We start from the raw sequence: 18,174 nt of genomic DNA, 5'->3' as shown, positions 1-18,174 counted from the left end.
TAGTTATGCTTCATTTCTAAGCTAAGCTCTGCATAGCAGCAACGTCTGTGGGTCACAAATCCTCCACTGCAGATGTGGCACTGTGCCATAGTAATAAAACATTTACAATGCTCAGACAAAAGCAAAGATAGCTTCCTTCACTGTATAAACAGTGTGCACATAAGGCATAAAGCAGGAGCCTGAAACACTCTATACACATTTTCCTAGGCCTTTAATTGTGTTATAGAGGTTATGGAGTGGCACATCTATATATTATCTATCCACTGCATACTCAACATGTAATGGACAGCTTTAATTTGGACATAGTGTGCAATGAAAAAATACAAAGTCCTGGCATTACATAAGCATCCCAGGTGCACCACAATAATATCACAGAGGAAACAACACTCTCCTCCTAAATGGTTGAACAAATCAAACCTGGGAGGTCCCAAATTAACATCCCAAGAGACACCACCAGAATGAAAGCAAAGTTCAGTTTGTAGCTCGTAACTCCTGAGGCACCCTTAAAAATGAACAATGAATCACTCAAGGGGGACACAACCCCTTAATAAAAGCATTTAACAAATAAGAATGTTTCTTTGGCCTATTAGGAAAAATGATTGGCTTTATTATTGACTTCATATCCTTGAACAGCAGGAAGTTGTTACAGGCAGATACAAGAAAGAAGCTTTTAAAACTAATATACATAGGCAATGATAGAACTTAAAAATGAAGCAGTAATTTAACGTCCGTTGTGCGAGCTCCCAAAAAAGACTTTATTGCAGCATATGTTTTATGCTATAATAATGGAAGAACATCTTCTCTCTGGATAGTTTTATTACTGTCAGGGGCCATGCTTGCACTGAGAGCCCAGTCTGAGTGACAATGCTTTTGCTTCACCAGACAGGGACTTGTCAAGTTCACTTCATTGGAGGACTTGACCTTATCTACGTCCCACAAGGTAATTTACAGACCAAAAACTTACAAGCCAAGTTAAAGTATGGTCCTCCTACAAGTTTGGCTGGTAGGAGGACCATATTTTCACTTGATAGCATACTAGTTTTACAGCCAGTTCTGGCAAGTTCAAATCCTGAGATCCCCTGTGCAAGGTTGCAGTAGTTGACCCCTTACAAAGAATTTGGTCAAAATCTTTTCTTACCTTCTCATAAGGATCGGAATCATAGTTTAGCCCAATTCCGCAGTCATCTGTAATTTCTGATAAATCCTCATCATCAAATTCCTCCAGGCTGATGTCATGGGCTGGCCTATAGTAATAAGAGGGGAAAATTACACATATTATATAAAATACACAGTTTTTTCTATAAAGGCTTACCTGAAGGACTAGTGTTACTCTTGTTGTTACTACTGATGTGGCATAGAAATCCAAGACTTGAAATATTACTTCCAGCTTTTTTAAGCACACCATATGGCTACTTAAGCGACAGTGCCCGTCGATGATGGCTCTTCCGTGTGATAGTTGACTGTGACAGGAGTTATGCGTCCCGAGTCGAAGGCGAGGCCGCTAACGAAAGTCAAGGTCAACTATCACATGGTAGAGCCATCATCGAGAGGGCACTATCGCTATTAAAAAACAATTTTTACCGTTGTTTTCTTTAAAAAAAAACACCTTAAAACCTTGGAGAGTGGAGAGTGCTCTGTCTCACAGTGATGAACAGCTGTTAGGGTCTTTTTTTGCCATTCCCCCCTAAAATTTTGGAATCCCCCCCATTGGCTGCAGCATGGGGGGGGGGGGGACCCCAGCACACAAAAATGAAATTCAAGCCCTGTAGTATATTTTATTAAAGATGAATTTCCCACAAACTGTCTATCATCATGAACCATCAATTACCTGTAATATGCACAATAAATCAAAATACTGATTTCAGTTAGCAAGCAAGCTTCATTGACCAAATACAATTCTACAAAGTACTGATAACGTAGCCACATCCTTTAGGAAGCCGCAGTACATGTCTCTCATGTATTATTGACAATATAAACAGCCCTGCCTGCCAGAGAATGTTCTGCCTAAACTTTGCCAATCTGAAAATAATCTAACAGTATGTATGAAAAACAACAACAATAGTAATGTCTCTGATTTTCAAAGAGATGTCACTACTTAAGTCCAACTCAATTGACTTGTTTGTCCTTTAAGGTACCATTCAGATTCCTTGCCAGGGCAGAAAGAAGCTATAAAAAGCCAGTAATAGAATCAGCAAAAGAAGCACAGAGAGAATAGTGTGATTGACTACAATGCAGTTAGTGGAAAGGGGATCATGGTGCACTAGCAAGGACGAGCCTCAATCTGCAAATCACAGTCTTCTCATTCTCAGCTTTCCATTGGTTTTCATCATTCACTACAGCTGTGGTGCTTTATTCTCCTGTCCATCTTTACATGCACTGTCATTGACTGTTACCCAAAAGTTAAACTGATTGCTCACTGTATAGCACCACAATCCAGTCAAAGAAACACATGTTATAGCTTGTGACTTTATCCACAACTTCAAACACTTAATGATACATTTTTAATGTAAACTTTTTGCCTTGGTTTTTACTTTGTCTCAATATTTATTTTCAAAATGCCACATTAAAAAGTAAAATAAAACTGTACAATATAGTAATCAAACTGTAAAACACATTCAATTAATCAATGATATGCCTTGGAAGAAGCCTGATTTATAACTTCTAATGTTATCTGAATGATATGTCCAATATACATGTAAAACTTCACATTACTGTACTACTGTATATTATTATCATTCGCTCTTTCAAAGGTTCCTAAAATGGTGGCCTTTCATTATTCCCTGGCACTCTCCAATATTATTATTATTTATTTCTTAGCAGACGCCCTTATCCAGGGCGACTTACAATTGTTACAAGATATCACATTATACATTATTCAGATATCACATTATTTTTACATACAATTACCCATTTATACAGTTGGGTTTTTACTGGAGCAATCTAGGTAAAGTACCTTGCTCAAGGGTACAACAGCAGTGTCCTCCACTGGGGATTGAACCCACAACCCTCCGGTCAAGAGTCCAGAGCCCTAACCACTACTCCACACTGCTGCCCCAATAGCCTATACATAAGCAATAAGGCACTACAGGGTGTGTGATATTAGAGTATATCACACACATTCTGAAGTGCTTTATTGCGCTTATAAAATGGGTTTACTAACTAAATTGAAAAAAAAAACATTTTTTAATTAACACATTTTATTAAATATCCTTCCACCTAAAGCTGAGCTAAGAAAAAATAGTTCCATATACAGTAACTATATAAAAAAAAAAAAAAACTGCATTAATTTATGTTGAATTTAACATAGTTTTTTTGATTTGTTATACTTCTTGTGATTCTTGGTTTCTTCATTCACCAATTGATTTTTACCCAATTTTTCTCCCAATTTGAAATAGTCAATTGTATTATTTTAGGCTCAGCTCACCGCTACCACCTCCGTGCGGACTCGGGAGCAGCGAAGACGAACATACACTGTCCTCCGAAACGTATAACCGTCAGCCAACCACTTCTTTTCACTCTGCAGGCCTGCCATGCAGCCACCTCAGAGCTACAGTGTCGGAGGACAACACATCTCTAGGCAGCTTACAGGCAAGCCCACAGGCGCCCATCCAGTCTACAGGGGTCACTGGTGCACGGTAAGCCAAGGACACCCTGGTTGACCTAAGCCTTCCCCACTCGGAGGACGCTCTGCCGATTGTGCACCGCCCCTTGACCCACGGTCAATACCCATTTACTTATCAAACTGACTTTGCAGTTTACGACTGGACAACGTGGAGAATTACTGGTCCAGTGATAAGAAACTATTTAAAACAATGCTGGGCACAGCAGAAGAGATGATACCATAGTACCTGGACAAATTTATGTTTAGAGAAAGGTATGGCAGGTATTGTCAAGATGCATTTATAAATATTCTGCATCAGATCACACAGCTGTGCAGGGGCTGGGACCAGTGGCAGGCAGGCAGACTGACCAGAGGAAAACAGACAGACCAGGAGCAACAGCAACAAAACATCCATTTAACCTCCAAAGACTCTTAAGAGCGAACCAAATCTTTTGTAAAAAGCAGAAAGTCTAAGATATATTTTTAAACTATGTATTTTCAAAATGGGATATGGAAACACTGTAGTTCAGGGAGAAGGAGCAGAGCGATCAGAAAGGCGAGTTTTGAATTGATTTGAATACTTAGTTTTTCTTTTTTTCACTACTTTAATTAATCACTGGTGTCCGATTCAGACTCATTCAATATCTCATGTTCACTTCGGTTTGCCAAAAGGTCAACATTTACATAAATCTCATCAGTCATGTTTATTGTGATACATTCCAATTCTAGTGGTGTATGGATATCTACCAGTGGTTTTCACCAATCAGGATAGAGCATTTTAAAATGTTATAATAAAACAATATTCTAGTGGATGTGGGTGGCTGTCTGTTATTATCTGTTACAGAAAGATGGAATTTAACTGCAAATTCTGGTACATTATAATAGGTTGTGAAACATATACAACAATCTTACTTACATAATCCTACTTAAAACAATACTATCGTGGACAGGCTATTATTAACTCCTGTTCTCATAGTATCTGACACGGATCATTGTGGAGACTTTTACAGATTTACTAATGAGGCACAGTGCACACTCGTTAATGTGCAGGTGCTATTTTAGTGATGCTGTAAATGTGTTCCTTGAGTCATTGAAATAATGCTGTAACCTGGCTTGCATCCCTGACATTTCCTTTTCTTCATCTTACAAATGAAAGCCATAATGACAGAGTCTGAGCATATCTTCAAATCTTAAATAATGTATTTTTAATAAGCTGTGATAGATCATCATCATCATCATCATCAAGTGCCACGTTTTACAGTACTGACAGTGTACAATAGTACTGATACTGATACGGATTCCCTGTAAAAGACAGAAGAAACTTTCTCTCCACATCCTGTATCATCTGTGGTTCAAAAAAAACATACCTCTTTGTAGAAGGTGTGAGCTGCACAAGGGCAAGGGTTTTTCTGAATTTGCAAATTGAATATGTGATCCAGCAGCACTGTGCTCTGACAACTGCACAGACACAGTTGCTGTGGAAGCACAGCTGTAAACAAGCCTCTCGTCACAGCCATCACACATCTTCCCAGATGGCAGCTGGGTATTTCAAGATGAAAACAACTGAAGTAAGCAAGGGACAATAGTCACTGTGTTTTTTCAGATAGGGAAGACTTTTTTATCATAAACATGTTGTAAGCATTTCACATGGACCTGTAGTCCCTAGTTTCTTGCTATTTTGGTTATTATTTAACTTCAAATGTGGTTTGCCCTGATCACAAAGTATGTTCTTGACCTGGAAATAGCCAAAACATTTTTGGGGCATTACGGAGCCCAAACCCCCTCCCCACGCTATTATTTCTGGGCGGCAGGTTGTATTCAGTGAAAACACTTAAATCTCACGGGGAGGCAGTCAGGTCTATTTTCTCTGGAGTTTTTATTTTATTTCTTCTGCCTGATGCTCCGGTAAAACAGCGATTGTACTGTACTTCGTAGTTGTACTAAGAAATGTTTTTAGAAGTAATACTGAAGTTAATTGTCTGGTCTCTGTTATAGTTTTAACAAGGTATGTACGTTTGCAAGGGTTGCTAGAATACAATTACGGTTTTAGTCTGGCTCACAGAAAATGTTAATTATTTAAAATATTGACCATTTTTAATGTATTTTGACTTGTTAAGTAATACTATATATTTTGGGGTATATCGGTACTGTATGTCTTTCTATATTAGTGATGCAATTTGTTTCCCGTTACCTACATGCTCAGATCCTGACTTGTATTCAACCACTTAAAATGCCCTAAGTACAGTTTGACACATTTTTTAGACAAACACTTACAGCAGCAAAAGCCATGAATATAAAAACTGAACATAAAATGGATGGAACTAAAAAAAAAAAAACTATTATGCACTTTAACCAGTATACAAAATGTCAAATGTTGCAATGTGGTCAATGTACTGTATAATAAAGGTTTAGTTGTGATTGTTTTTAAGCTTAACTGTATGTAATAACAAATATAAAAAAAATAGTCGTGTTATGTTTAGCTACTAAGAAATTTAACGTGACCAAAATAAAAGACTTTGTCCTGTGAAGACAAGCATCTCAGTGAGTATAATGTAAAATGGAGATGTTAAAAGGATCTGGATCATTGATGGGTGGACTGGATTTACCAAAATGTACATTTTCCCCTCAGCCTTCCAAGGATGTCCAAAAATTGATGATGCACGGTACACTCTCATCTTTGACTTTGTTTTTGATTTTGTTTTAGAACTGCCAAAACAATCAGCTGTCCACACTCTTATGTGTCCATGATTCATAGTGCTATATTGACATGGTGGAACAGATAGTCCACTATCAAGGGGATGTTAGAGTGAGACCCATGTACACACATGGACCTGAAAGGTAATTCTTTTGGCTCTAAAATAAGATTTATTCTAAATGACTTTTGGACACATTGTATGCGTGAAGGCCAACTATTGTGACAGGAAGTCAATACCACTTATCCAACATATAGTGACAAGAATACTAAGACATGAAACGTACAGTACCAAATAGTACCAAGCTATAAATACAAAATCAGAGCTATCAGTGACATGGGCAACAATGGGTAATAAATATTCCACCTCCAGTCGTTCATCATTCCTTCATAAAGATGAAGCGCGGACAATTAACTACTCAGGGATACCAGTATTTTTAATAAGCAAGTGATATGTGACTTGTTTTAAAAATAAAATCAACTGCTGGGCTTTTCATGTTTCCTACAGGACAACCAATATTACAGTTATGCTGGGGTTGACTAGGAAGAGGGTGGGAGTTGATGCACTGATCTGTACGAGACAAGATGATAAACCGCTGAGCCATGCACTGTTCAATCCATATATACAGAATTATAACACTTTCATAATATATTCCAAGTAAAGAGCAGAACATTACAGACACAGTAACATTAAGAAAATGTACTTGTAGGTTGTGGTTTTTTATTTAAAATCATTTGGCAGAACAAAATATAAGACCATAGAAGCAATAGTCAGCCCTGTAAACATCAAAGAAAAAAATATTGTATATGTTTCTAAAGAGTGAAAAGACAGCTTGTACTGTATGTCTAACCACTGTGATGAGGAAAGGGAGCCAGCATGAACAATATGAGCTTGGTCATTTCAGATACAAAACAAGGCAGAAATGTGTTCCACATTTAATGATGAGGGTCTTTAAAGAAGCTTTGTTAGAAATATGAAATACATATTGATAAAAAGATAATACAAATTAACATTTGTTACAGTTAAAGTTACAGTGTGTTGTTAACGTTGGAGCATATAAATGTTTTTAGTGTTTGATTTAAACCAGTATGTGGGTTCAAGAAAATGTATGTTTAGCTATTTGTCTTTTAAGAACACAAAAACTATTAAAATAAGCCTTTTTTACGACTGGGACTTCAATTTGTGTGTTAGTTAGACTTTGAGAAATAAAATAAATGCATTCATTACATTTATACACTGATTTAATAATTACATATATTTAAAATCTTACTCTTGCATTTAGAAAAAAAAAATCATTGACATTTTAGCATTTCTATTTCTTAAAAAGGGTTATAGCTATTTCCTGGTCTGGTACTCATTTTAATCAGTATTTTATGTCATCAGAGAATAACCAGCTTGCCCATTCCAAGTATAACAATAGGGTTACATGAATCCCATGATCTGTAGCCTTTAAAAGCAGAGCATTAGAGAAGGTTTCTTGATAAATATGATATGAAAGACATAACCTGATCTGAAACAATAGCCTCACCCTATTGACCTTTGAACTCTCCTTAATGACATTTGCAATTGCAAAGCAGCAGCCCTTATTTGAAGACTTAATTCACCAACAGCTCGCACTCTCAGCAGTGCCTATTATTGTATTATGTGATTTCTGTGCAAAAAAAATCCCATCCCACGGGATCTGCCTCTTTTAACCTGAAGGCTAATTACCCTTTAATGTAAGTTTTAGGAAGAACAGAGCGAGGGAGGGATTTGTGTAAATGTGATGGAAAATCATCTCAGCTGGCACCCTTGTTTCCATGGCAGCTAAAAGCATTAAGGCAGACCACGGTACCCAAATAACATCCACTTCCTGTGCTTACACATGGCTGCAGTGGCTCCAGATGTTTAAGCATCATTCCGTTTTTCAGTATTGAAAAGTGGCAGGTGCCAATTTCAATATTTTAATATTTCTTTATAGGTCAGCTGTGTTGTGGATACTTACAGTAACTGTAGGAAAACATCATTGTCATCATTTGGACAACACGTGTTTATTTTTCTTACAATTATGTAAAAATGTCAAGCTTACCAACCAATGGCTGAAACAAATGGCTTTGCGGTATACCTAACTGCTAAAGTGGTACAGTCAACCTTTTAAAACTGTCATTGCTCCTGTACCACTGCACAGTATCCAGGACCACAATAATTATTCTGTCACAGATGTACTCAAATAGATTTTCTAGTTGAACCCAGTGACTGTGAAAAGTAAGTTATAAACCAGCTGGGTGCATTATTTTTACAGTACACGGGCAGCAGTGTAAAGTAGTGGTTAGGGCTCTGGACTCTTGACTGGAGGGTCGTGGGTTCAATCCCTGGTGGGGGGCACTGCTGTACCCTTGAGCAAGGTACTTTACCTATATTGCTCCAGTAAAAACCCAATTGTATAAATTGGTAATTGTATGTAAAAATAATGTGTAAAAAATAATGTAATTGTATGTAAAAATAATGTGATATCTTGTAACAATTGTAAGTCGCCCTGGATAAGGGCGTCTGCTAAGAAATAAATAATAATAATAATAAAGCTGCATTTTTAAATAGGTAGCCAAGAAAAACAACAGATAAGAAGAAAAAGAAAACAATCAAACTCTAAAAAATTGCTTTTTTTATAGCAGAACTGTCTGTCTCTCCACGTGTGTTGTTGTTATTAAACAGAATACTGTAAGCACATTTATTGGTAGCAACTGTATTAACAATGCTTATTTAGGTTGTCACTGCTATGTTTAATGACGTCAAAAGATGGCCATCTCTTAAAATAAAGTGAACGCTGATACTGGATTTGTTTTGTTTGCTGAGTATGGCTTGCTTCAAGGACTCTTAGTAATGTGTTTGCCCTCTATGCTTCAATAACACCACGGCAATGTCGTCTGAAGCTTGTCATGGCTGAGGATTTCATCTGGAAACACATCTTTCCAGTACAAACCACACAGGCTGCATTGGGTTTGGATTGGTGAGCCTGAAGGCCATCTCATGTGCTCATCCTCCAGATTATGGATGACTAAGCAACCTCGTGAGAACATGCATTAATATCTATAGGCATACAGTCAGAGCCAACAGCACTAGGTGTCCATAAAGGATCACATCCATATATTTTCGAAATCATACTGCCCTTATAGATCACTCGGCTACTAGTGCTTATGCCTGTCCAAAACATTACCGATGGTCATCCAGTTAGAAGTTGGGTCACAACGATCCTAAATCTTTTTAGGATTTTAATAGTCCTTTTAAAGGACTGATTACACACAGGCGTTCCACAGCGGATGTTTAGCAAGCTACCGGACTTTGGAGGACAAAGGCCAGCCCTGAATGTGTCCACTTTCACCTCGTTGGGTTACTGGCAGGTAGGGTCCACTGTAGTGTGGTGAGGAGAAACAGTCCCTGCCGATTTTGTCTCCCTAACCCACGGGAGTGCCAGTGCCAATGCGACACTCCCTGTGAAATTCCCAGCAAAGACCAGCAACTTTGCACAGCCAAGGTGCAAACCTGCTCTACCCTGATTGCATGACTCACCTGCACACCACACTGTAGTGTCTTTACCAGGTAGAGACTCAGAATCAATGTATTACTTAAAACATTTTGTTCTTCAGTTGTTGTTTTACTCTAATAATAGGGATGTGATAATTGATTTAGAAAGTTTAACAGCAGTTTTTTACATGGCCCATGGAAGTGTAAATGTACCAGGAAGCAGTGATCTTTCTAAATCTTTAGCATGATATTTATGAAACCTGCATATCCCTGATTAAATTACAAATAAGAAAATCACAAAAAGCAAGCTGAGAACATAAAAATCTTGAGCATAACATTAAGGGGACAAGTGATAAAGCTAATGATAACGCCCTAGCCCTATTATCATTCAGGATGAACTGTAGTAATTGCACTTTTAAACTGTAGTAATTGCACTTTTAAACTGCAAATTCACATGGTAATTTTGTAGTTTACTATACTTGTTTTTACTGTGTATTGATCATGTTTTATAGTGCTTTATAATGCATGTAAGCTTAAAGGTGCTTTACCATGGGTTTACTGTGCTCTACTATACTTTTGCTTTGCTTTTTCCATGCAAGACCTCAGTAAACGTAAGGGCAGTAAATCGCACTTGTCCTAGTCCCTTGTTGTATTTGTATCTGTATGCTTGTGTGATAAATGCTGTCATTCAAATCCTGGAAACCCTATGTCACACATATGCTGTGTTTCCAAGGTGCAGGATATATTCCTGATAAACCCATTTTCTGCCTCTGTACTCACTGCCTGCAATTTTATATTCCAGTGGCCAATTCTTTTTTTCAGCATCAAAAAGATTTTCCTACTACAGTAAAATGTCCTTAACATGAATCGGTGAACGGCAAAACAGGAGCAAATAAAATCTTAATTAATACTTAAATACAGCAAAAGTCTTTATTAATTATATGTTACACAACTTTGACAGAAAGAACATTTTGAGTTACAGGCTGTCAACCATACTTGAAGGTGTGCAGTAAGCCTGAGATTTTGAAGACTGCCCCACCTTCATAGTCAAGTTCTGTACACCTCTGTTTTACTGTATTTAAGAATCCAGCTCAAGTGGGCTTCTATCAGACAGTAGATACTAGAACGTTGCAGCATCCACTGTGAATCAAACTTAAAATCAATCTGACTTTTGACTTGCCATAATGACAGCTCACTTTGCATCTATTTGACAGCAAATACCACATAAAGACACAATTGATCCAAATGTATTTTATTTTATTATCCACTAGAACCAGCCAATTACGCTTAACTGCAGTACATGATTGGACAGTGCCACTTTCTTACTTGTAAAACTGGGCACATCTTTTTCTACAATAATTTTATTGACTTTCGTCCAACTGTCATCCCCCACAGCACTTTAATTAATAACACAATCTGATTGATTTTTGCAGCACTTTGAACTCCTTGGGGGCAATCATGTGTCTGCTAAGGTATACATTGGAAAGGTCAAAAAATGCTGTTTGTCACATATTATTAGATGTCAGTAAAGCCAATTATCGATGCAAACATTACAGGTGCACAGTTCTACCACTTTCAAAACACCCAATGTGTCATGCAAATATAACTGATGATTGCATTACTTTTAAAAGGAATATCTATATATTTTTAAAGTAGCCACCATAAAAACAGTGTACTTCAGCTATATTCTTAATAACTTTGTAATTATATTTAAAAATCCATTAAAAACCAGAGGAGACTTGTGATGCAGGGGCTCAATGAAACTTCTCATGCAAGTCACCTATGGGGACCTGAGTTTGAATCTGATCGAGTTTGGTGGTCACGCCAAGTGGGTTTTAACCAACATTTGTTTAAGGACCCAGAAAGGCAGGGATCATTTGGGTTCTGTCAGGAATACAGTATATTATTTATTAAAGCGCAGACTAGATGCTTTACTACATTATACATATTTTCACATGACATTCTTTGCCTTTTCGAGGTACCCCTGCCCATAAATTAGCTTGCAGATAAGTGGAGAGGTTGACCGTAGAGAAGCCATGGGCAGGATAGCTGCCTTCCCCTGTTAGACAAAGCCATAAAGCAGGTGGAGGCTGGGGATGAGGTGGCAACCTCTGGCGCACAGCACAGATGTAATAGATGAGTTAAGATATGAATCCCTTCTTGCCGATCATTGGATGCATTGTTTACCAAAAGAAAAATAAGATACTAGCTTCTCGACTGAACGATTTGTGTATTGGAAGCGCCTAAAATATGCTTGATTTTTACGACCTCAGGTTTGATCTAAAGTTGAAAGCGAGATCAAGGTCTGAACCACTGCTTTGATTAATTTACAAAAGGTAAACTCACACTGTGGAAAGGGGAGTTCTCATCATGGCACCTGGAGAAACCATGATTGTAGTCATGGCCATATGTAGCCAGATTTTACAATTGAATCCAGACCAAGTTATCTAAAAGGTAGAACTACAGTATAAACATGTTCAATGTTGAGCTCAAGGTCATGTAAACAGACAGGGTTTAATAATGCACAATCCTATTGCAATGGTGTAAATCAGGTCTCCACAGCTATAATCAATGATCAATGCTTAATTAACATGATGTCCACTACCAGCACAGCTCTCCCTGACATATACAGACGTGCTCAAATTTGTTGGTACCCTTACAGCTCATTGAAATAATGCTTCATTCCTCCTGAAAAGTGATGAAATTAAAAGCTATTTTATCATGTATACTTGCATGCCTTTGGTATGTCATAGAATAAAGCAAAGAAGCTGTGAAAAGAGATGAATTATTGTTTATTCTACAAAGATATTCTAAAATGGCCTGGACACATTTGTTGGTACCCCTTAGAAAAGATAATAAATAATTGGATTATAGTGATATTTCAAACTAATTAGTTTCTTTAATTAGTATCACACATGTCTCCAATCTTGTAATCAGTCATTCAGCCTATTTAAATGGAGAAAAGTAGTCACTGTGCTGTTTGGTATCATTGTGTGCACCACACTGAACTTGGACCAGAGAAAGCAAAGGAGAGAGTTGTCTGAGGAGATCAGAAAGAAAATAATAGACATGCATGGTAAAGGTAAAGGCTACAAGACCATCTCCAAGCAGCTTGATGTTCCTGTGACAACAGTTGCAAATATTATTAAGAAGTTTAAGGTCCATGGAACTGTAGCCAACCTCCCTGGGCGCGGCCGCAAGAGGAAAATCAACCCCAGATTGAACAGAAGGATAGTGCGAATGGTAGAAAAAGAACCAAGGATAACTGCCAAAGAGATACAAGCTGAACTCCAAGGTGAAGGTACGTCAGTTTCTGATCGCACCATCTGTCGCTTTTTGAGTGAAAGTGGGCTCCATGGAAGAAGACCCAGGAGGACTCCACTTTTGAAAGAAAAACATAAAAAAGCCAGACTGGAATTTGCTCAAATGCATATTGACAAGCCACAATCCTTCTGGGAGAATGTCCTTTGGACGATTGAGTCAAAACTGGAGCTTTTTGGCAAGTCACATCAGCTCTATGTTCACAGATGAAAAAATGAAGCTTTCAAAGAAAAGAACACCATACCTACAGTGAAACATGGAGGAGGCTCGGTTATGTTTTGGGGCTGCTTTGCTGCGCCTGGCACAGGGTGCCTTGAATCTGTGCAGGGCACAATGAAATCTCAAGACTATCAAGGCATTCTGGAGCGAAACGTACTGCCCAGTGTCAGAAAGCTCTGTCTCAGTCGCAGGTCATGGGTCCTCCAACAGGATAATGACCCAAAACACACAGCTAAAAGCACCCATGAATGGATAAGAACAAAACATTGGACTATTCTCAAGTGGCCTTCTATGAGTCCTGATCTGAATCCTATCGAACATCTATGGAAAGAGCTGAAACTTGCAGTCTGGAGAAGGCACCCATCAAACCTGAGACAGCTGGAGCAGTTTGCTCAGGAAGAGTGGGCCAAGCTACCTGTTAACAGGTGCAGAAGTCTCATTGAGAGCTACAGAAAACGTTTGATTGCAGTGATTGCCTCTAAAGGTTGTGCAACAAAATATTAGGTTAGCGGTCCCATCATTTTTGTCCATGCCATTTTCATTTGTTTTATTATTTACAATATTATGTTGAATAAAAAATCAAAAGCAAAGTCTGATTTCTATTAAATATGGAATAAACAATGGTGGATGCCAATTACTTTTGTCAGTTTCAAGTTATTTCAGAGAAAATTGTGCATTCTTCGTTTTTTGTGGAGGGGTACCAACAAATTTGAGCACGTCTGTACTGTTTTCAGTGCTGCCATTTCTTATTGCTGCCTTTGCTATTGAACCTGGTCACACTGGCAGTGTCTTATTCTGCATCCTACAAGTCATCCCACAATATTTGTAGAGATTTTTTTTTTAAAGATGATGTCATGCATTCATCATTCCCACGTTTGTACATAACACAGTTTTTTTTTCTTCTGTAAAGTGAAAGATTTGCCAATTTCTCTGATGGACGACGCTGCCAGGAATACGCTAACCCAAGAAAACCCTTCAGCAGTTCAGCGTAACAGTTTATAATGCTCTATTTCAAATTTGATCACAGATGGTCAGTTTTCTTGAACACTAATAGACTCATCTAAGTCACAGCTGAACCAGCTGCTGAGAAATATGACACCAAGCTCCCCATTAATAATAGGAAAATCAACCATTTACTAGCAGATTCCGATCTAATGAAATGGTGGAGGGACACACAGTGCAACTGGTACCACAGAAGCAGTCATTTCAAGGAAGAAATCTAAAATTATTTCATGAAGTTGAACTACATCTTGCATGTAAATTGAAAAAATATATATATTATGTTAGCATTTATTAATCAAGGTGTCTTTAAAATATTTAATTTAAACAACTTTATAAATATTAAAATAAATCATCTACAATCACAAGTTATCTTCAGAAACTAACTTTGCTATTGACCTTTTCTAAGCTTTTAATGAATACTGAAGAGGAACCCTTTCCCACAGAGGTATACATCTCACCAGCACACACTGGAAATGGAAAAGATTTTTGATCTCAGGTAATTGAATGCTTCATTTAGATAAATAAAATACCAAAGTCATGAAAAACATATACGACTACTGTATAGCTGCACAATCCAATTGTCAAATCTGTTAAATAATCAATCGATTATAACTTTGATTAATGGATTATTCTGATAAGTAGCATATGTAACTTCTTCAGCAGGCTTTTTATATTTTTATATACCATTTTTATGTTTTGTTTTTTTAGAATAAACACAATTTTAAAATGAAAAAAATCAAATCTATTTATTTTTTATAAGTATTTTCACAGCCCCTGTATTTAGATCAGTTAGATGTAAACTCATTTACATGTAAGGATAGCAGTGGTGAGAGTTGCCATGTCAGCTGTGTCTATTGCAAATGTTCCTTGGTGACAGAGAGAACAGATTACTCCTGTGAGAGGAAGGGCTGAGCACCAGTTATCTATTATAGTTACTTATTTATTTATATTTTTCAATGCAAAATTCTCTGTCCACAATATTATTTAAGCTGCATTTTGTCACCATCAGCAAACTGCCAGAAACTGCTGTGCACAGAGGAAATATGTCAAAACAGAGCTCATCTCCGTTATACCACATTAAGTACAGCACTAAGATGGATACTTCAAACCCTCGGTTTATAGAGCAAAGCAGTTATTTTGTGCCATACGATTACATCATACAGTAGTGAGCTCATTTCCCTTGTCACAATCTTTCATTCAATATATTGGAGGTTCCCCAAAGGCATGTTCCCATAAGAGCAAACACACACACAGTAATTACAAAACACGTGCCGGGTGACTCAGTGAATTGGGGTATGTGCCCATTCACTTTTGGGTCACCAACATCAACACAGGTTGTTAGTTACTGAAAAACATTTATATCTAAATACTGTAAAATTAGGTCTGCTGTCTATTTCCTGGTGGAATTGTGTCCACATACAACAACCATAATTATAGTACAGTATTATTTTGCTAAAACTGATACGGCAAAAGAAGCCTAACAGTGAAGATTGTATGGACACAATGGATTACTCCATACAAAGTGGCTACTCTAGGGCAGGGCTGAAGGACTTTGGCAGGGGAGAAGCTAGCAAGGTGACTGCTTATGATATAACGACTCTGCTCTGTGAGAATATAATGAAATTACGTCTGTTCTTATTTCCGAGCTGAATGTAAAAATAAGTGCTGTGAATTCCAAAAACAATTGTATTTCTTGAAATCATCTTGAAATTCTGCCTCTAATCTTTTAGTCTGGGAGGCCCTCTCTGATCTTAAGCTAATGGTTTCTGAAACCATAGAAGGAGTTTAATAGTCAGGTAAATCAGAGATGGCATCTGCTTCGGATTGACAAATATTTTTGACTTGCAGTCTAACTCTGTACTGTGTTTAATGTGACCGTGTCCCTTTTATCTACTGCCCACCATGGCCTCTCTACCCTTTAGCTTCCCCTCTGAGCTGTGCTGTCAGACTTGCTTGAATGATGTCTTTGTTTGTCAGGACACTGAGGTAAATCAGAATATTGCTGACTCAGTGATTTGATTTTTGGTTGCGATGCCTGTAAGTCCTCCACTTTTATCCTGTCCAGGAATCCCAAGAGTTAATAGTTCACTACTTGATCCAGAACATTACATGGACCATGGAATTTTCTAACATTAACCATTCAGATCAAAATAAACATATATTTTGATCTGAATGGTTAATGTTAGAAAATCATTAACTTTCCTTATAAAGTACAATAAAATATTTAATATCTTTAAACACTGGAAATGTTAATTCCATAGGTGGAGTTGCTACTGCTTACTTTAAGATTGCCAATGCAGTCTTACCTAATTATAACGCAATGCTGTATTATTTTCCATAATGAATGTAATCAAGAATGTATAAATATATAGAGCAATACTGATGAGATGGAAAAATCGTTCTCGCCAGCATCGGATTATTCTCCTTCACGAAATAAATAAATAGATCCGCACTGGAGGGTTCATGTTTGTATCCAGCAGGGCGTGGGCCTCAATGAAGCAAGCAACTCTAAAACCCAGCAGCAATGCAACATCGCAGAATTGTAGAAACACAAAACAAATGTATTTCAATCTCTAGTAAGTCAATAACTAAGATTTCACATAAATACACACTGTCTTTATTGTTCATATAGCTACGTTTCTATTAATAAAAAAAATCGATTGCTTGTATAAACAAAATATGTATATGTTTATGAAAGTTACAGTTATTTTTTGCATGACACATGCTTTAGTCCTCTATGCACCATACTGAGGAGACCTGTAATAACGGTACCTGGGATCGCCAGCAAATGACATTCTCCAGACTCCTGTTTGGTAGTTCTGGCGACTCTGACCTCAGCAGACACCGCGTGCAGTTCTCTTAAGCCCTTTGTATATTGAACATCATTCTGTGTTTGTCTTACCTGCAGCCCGGAGGAGAGAGGGAATGGAAGGTGGAGAGAGAAAACATCTCAGCTCTGTCCGCCATCTTCTTCCAGAAATGACTCTAAAGTGACTGCAGATAATCACAAAGCACAGCCCATTCACAGCTAGAGTGTGCAGGCAAACGGGATCAGAGGATGATGATCAGCAAATATTGTTTTTTTCCCCCCGTGGCGACACTGCGGATGTCACTAACAAAATGAACTAAAACATATCACGGTACAGATACGCGAGATCATAAATCCAGAGAAGCTAAACTTAAAATACAAGATAAACGATTTTAAAGCCGATGTGTTTTTTTCCCCCGGTGTCCAGGAACGATACGCAGCACACAGACACACCTGCAATGATCTTGAGCTACATGGTACCAGAGCTTTGGAATGCATATAGCAACAGTGGCAGAAAAACGCAAGCGCAGCCTCTTTCGCCTGAAAAGGACGCACAGTCGAAACACCCAGCTCCTCCGGCAATACGTGCAGCAAGTAGCGTTACGGAGCTGCTAAAGCATTGCAACTGGGTTGAGGAAACAACACTGCGGAAAATCATATTACAGATACTACTTTAAAATAGTAGGATACACACCCCCGTTATCCGTCTCGCACTGGCATTGTTATACCTTATCGATTATTATTTTTAATTGAGTTCTAAGTTATCCTACGTATTTTTATTTTGGAATATAATACTTTAGTCCACAAACATGGCAAATGACATAGAGAAAAGTGTAAAGTATTGTATGCAGGCAATAAAAATGTGCATTATAAATATCATATCAGATACTGAAATTGAAGAAGGAATCTATGAAAAAGACCTAGGAGTTTATGTTCACTCAGAAATATCTTCATCTAGACAATGGGGGGAAGCTATAAAAAAGGCCAACAAGATGCTCGGATATATTGTGAGAAGTGTTGGATTTAAA

At 37.7% G+C, this 18,174-nt stretch overlaps 1 protein-coding gene across 3 annotated transcripts in view; it reads right to left on the bottom strand.

Annotated features, from left to right (window-relative positions):
- The window catches only part of LOC117419860 (C-Jun-amino-terminal kinase-interacting protein 2-like), a 43,936-nt gene extending 26,220 nt beyond the window's left edge, over positions 1 to 17,716 (bottom strand). For all 3 annotated transcript variants that reach the window (XR_009307249.1, XM_034033164.3, XM_034033165.3), the window contains exons 1-2: positions 17,240 to 17,716; positions 1,139 to 1,244 (exon numbers count right to left, since the gene is read on the bottom strand). Coding sequence is in view for 2 of the 3 variants with exons in the window: in XM_034033164.3 (XP_033889055.1) it covers positions 1,139 to 1,244; positions 17,240 to 17,304 (171 nt within the window). In the remaining variant the exon portion in view is untranslated. The remainder of the gene's footprint in view (positions 1 to 1,138; positions 1,245 to 17,239) is intronic.
- Positions 17,717 to 18,174: the final 458 nt, after the last annotated feature.

This window comes from Acipenser ruthenus, chromosome 14 (genome assembly GCF_902713425.1).
Source record: "Acipenser ruthenus chromosome 14, fAciRut3.2 maternal haplotype, whole genome shotgun sequence".
NCBI lineage: Eukaryota > Metazoa > Chordata > Actinopteri > Acipenseriformes > Acipenseridae > Acipenser > Acipenser ruthenus.
Note: the sequence above shows the minus strand (reverse complement) of the source record. Positions and strands in the feature narration are given on the sequence as shown.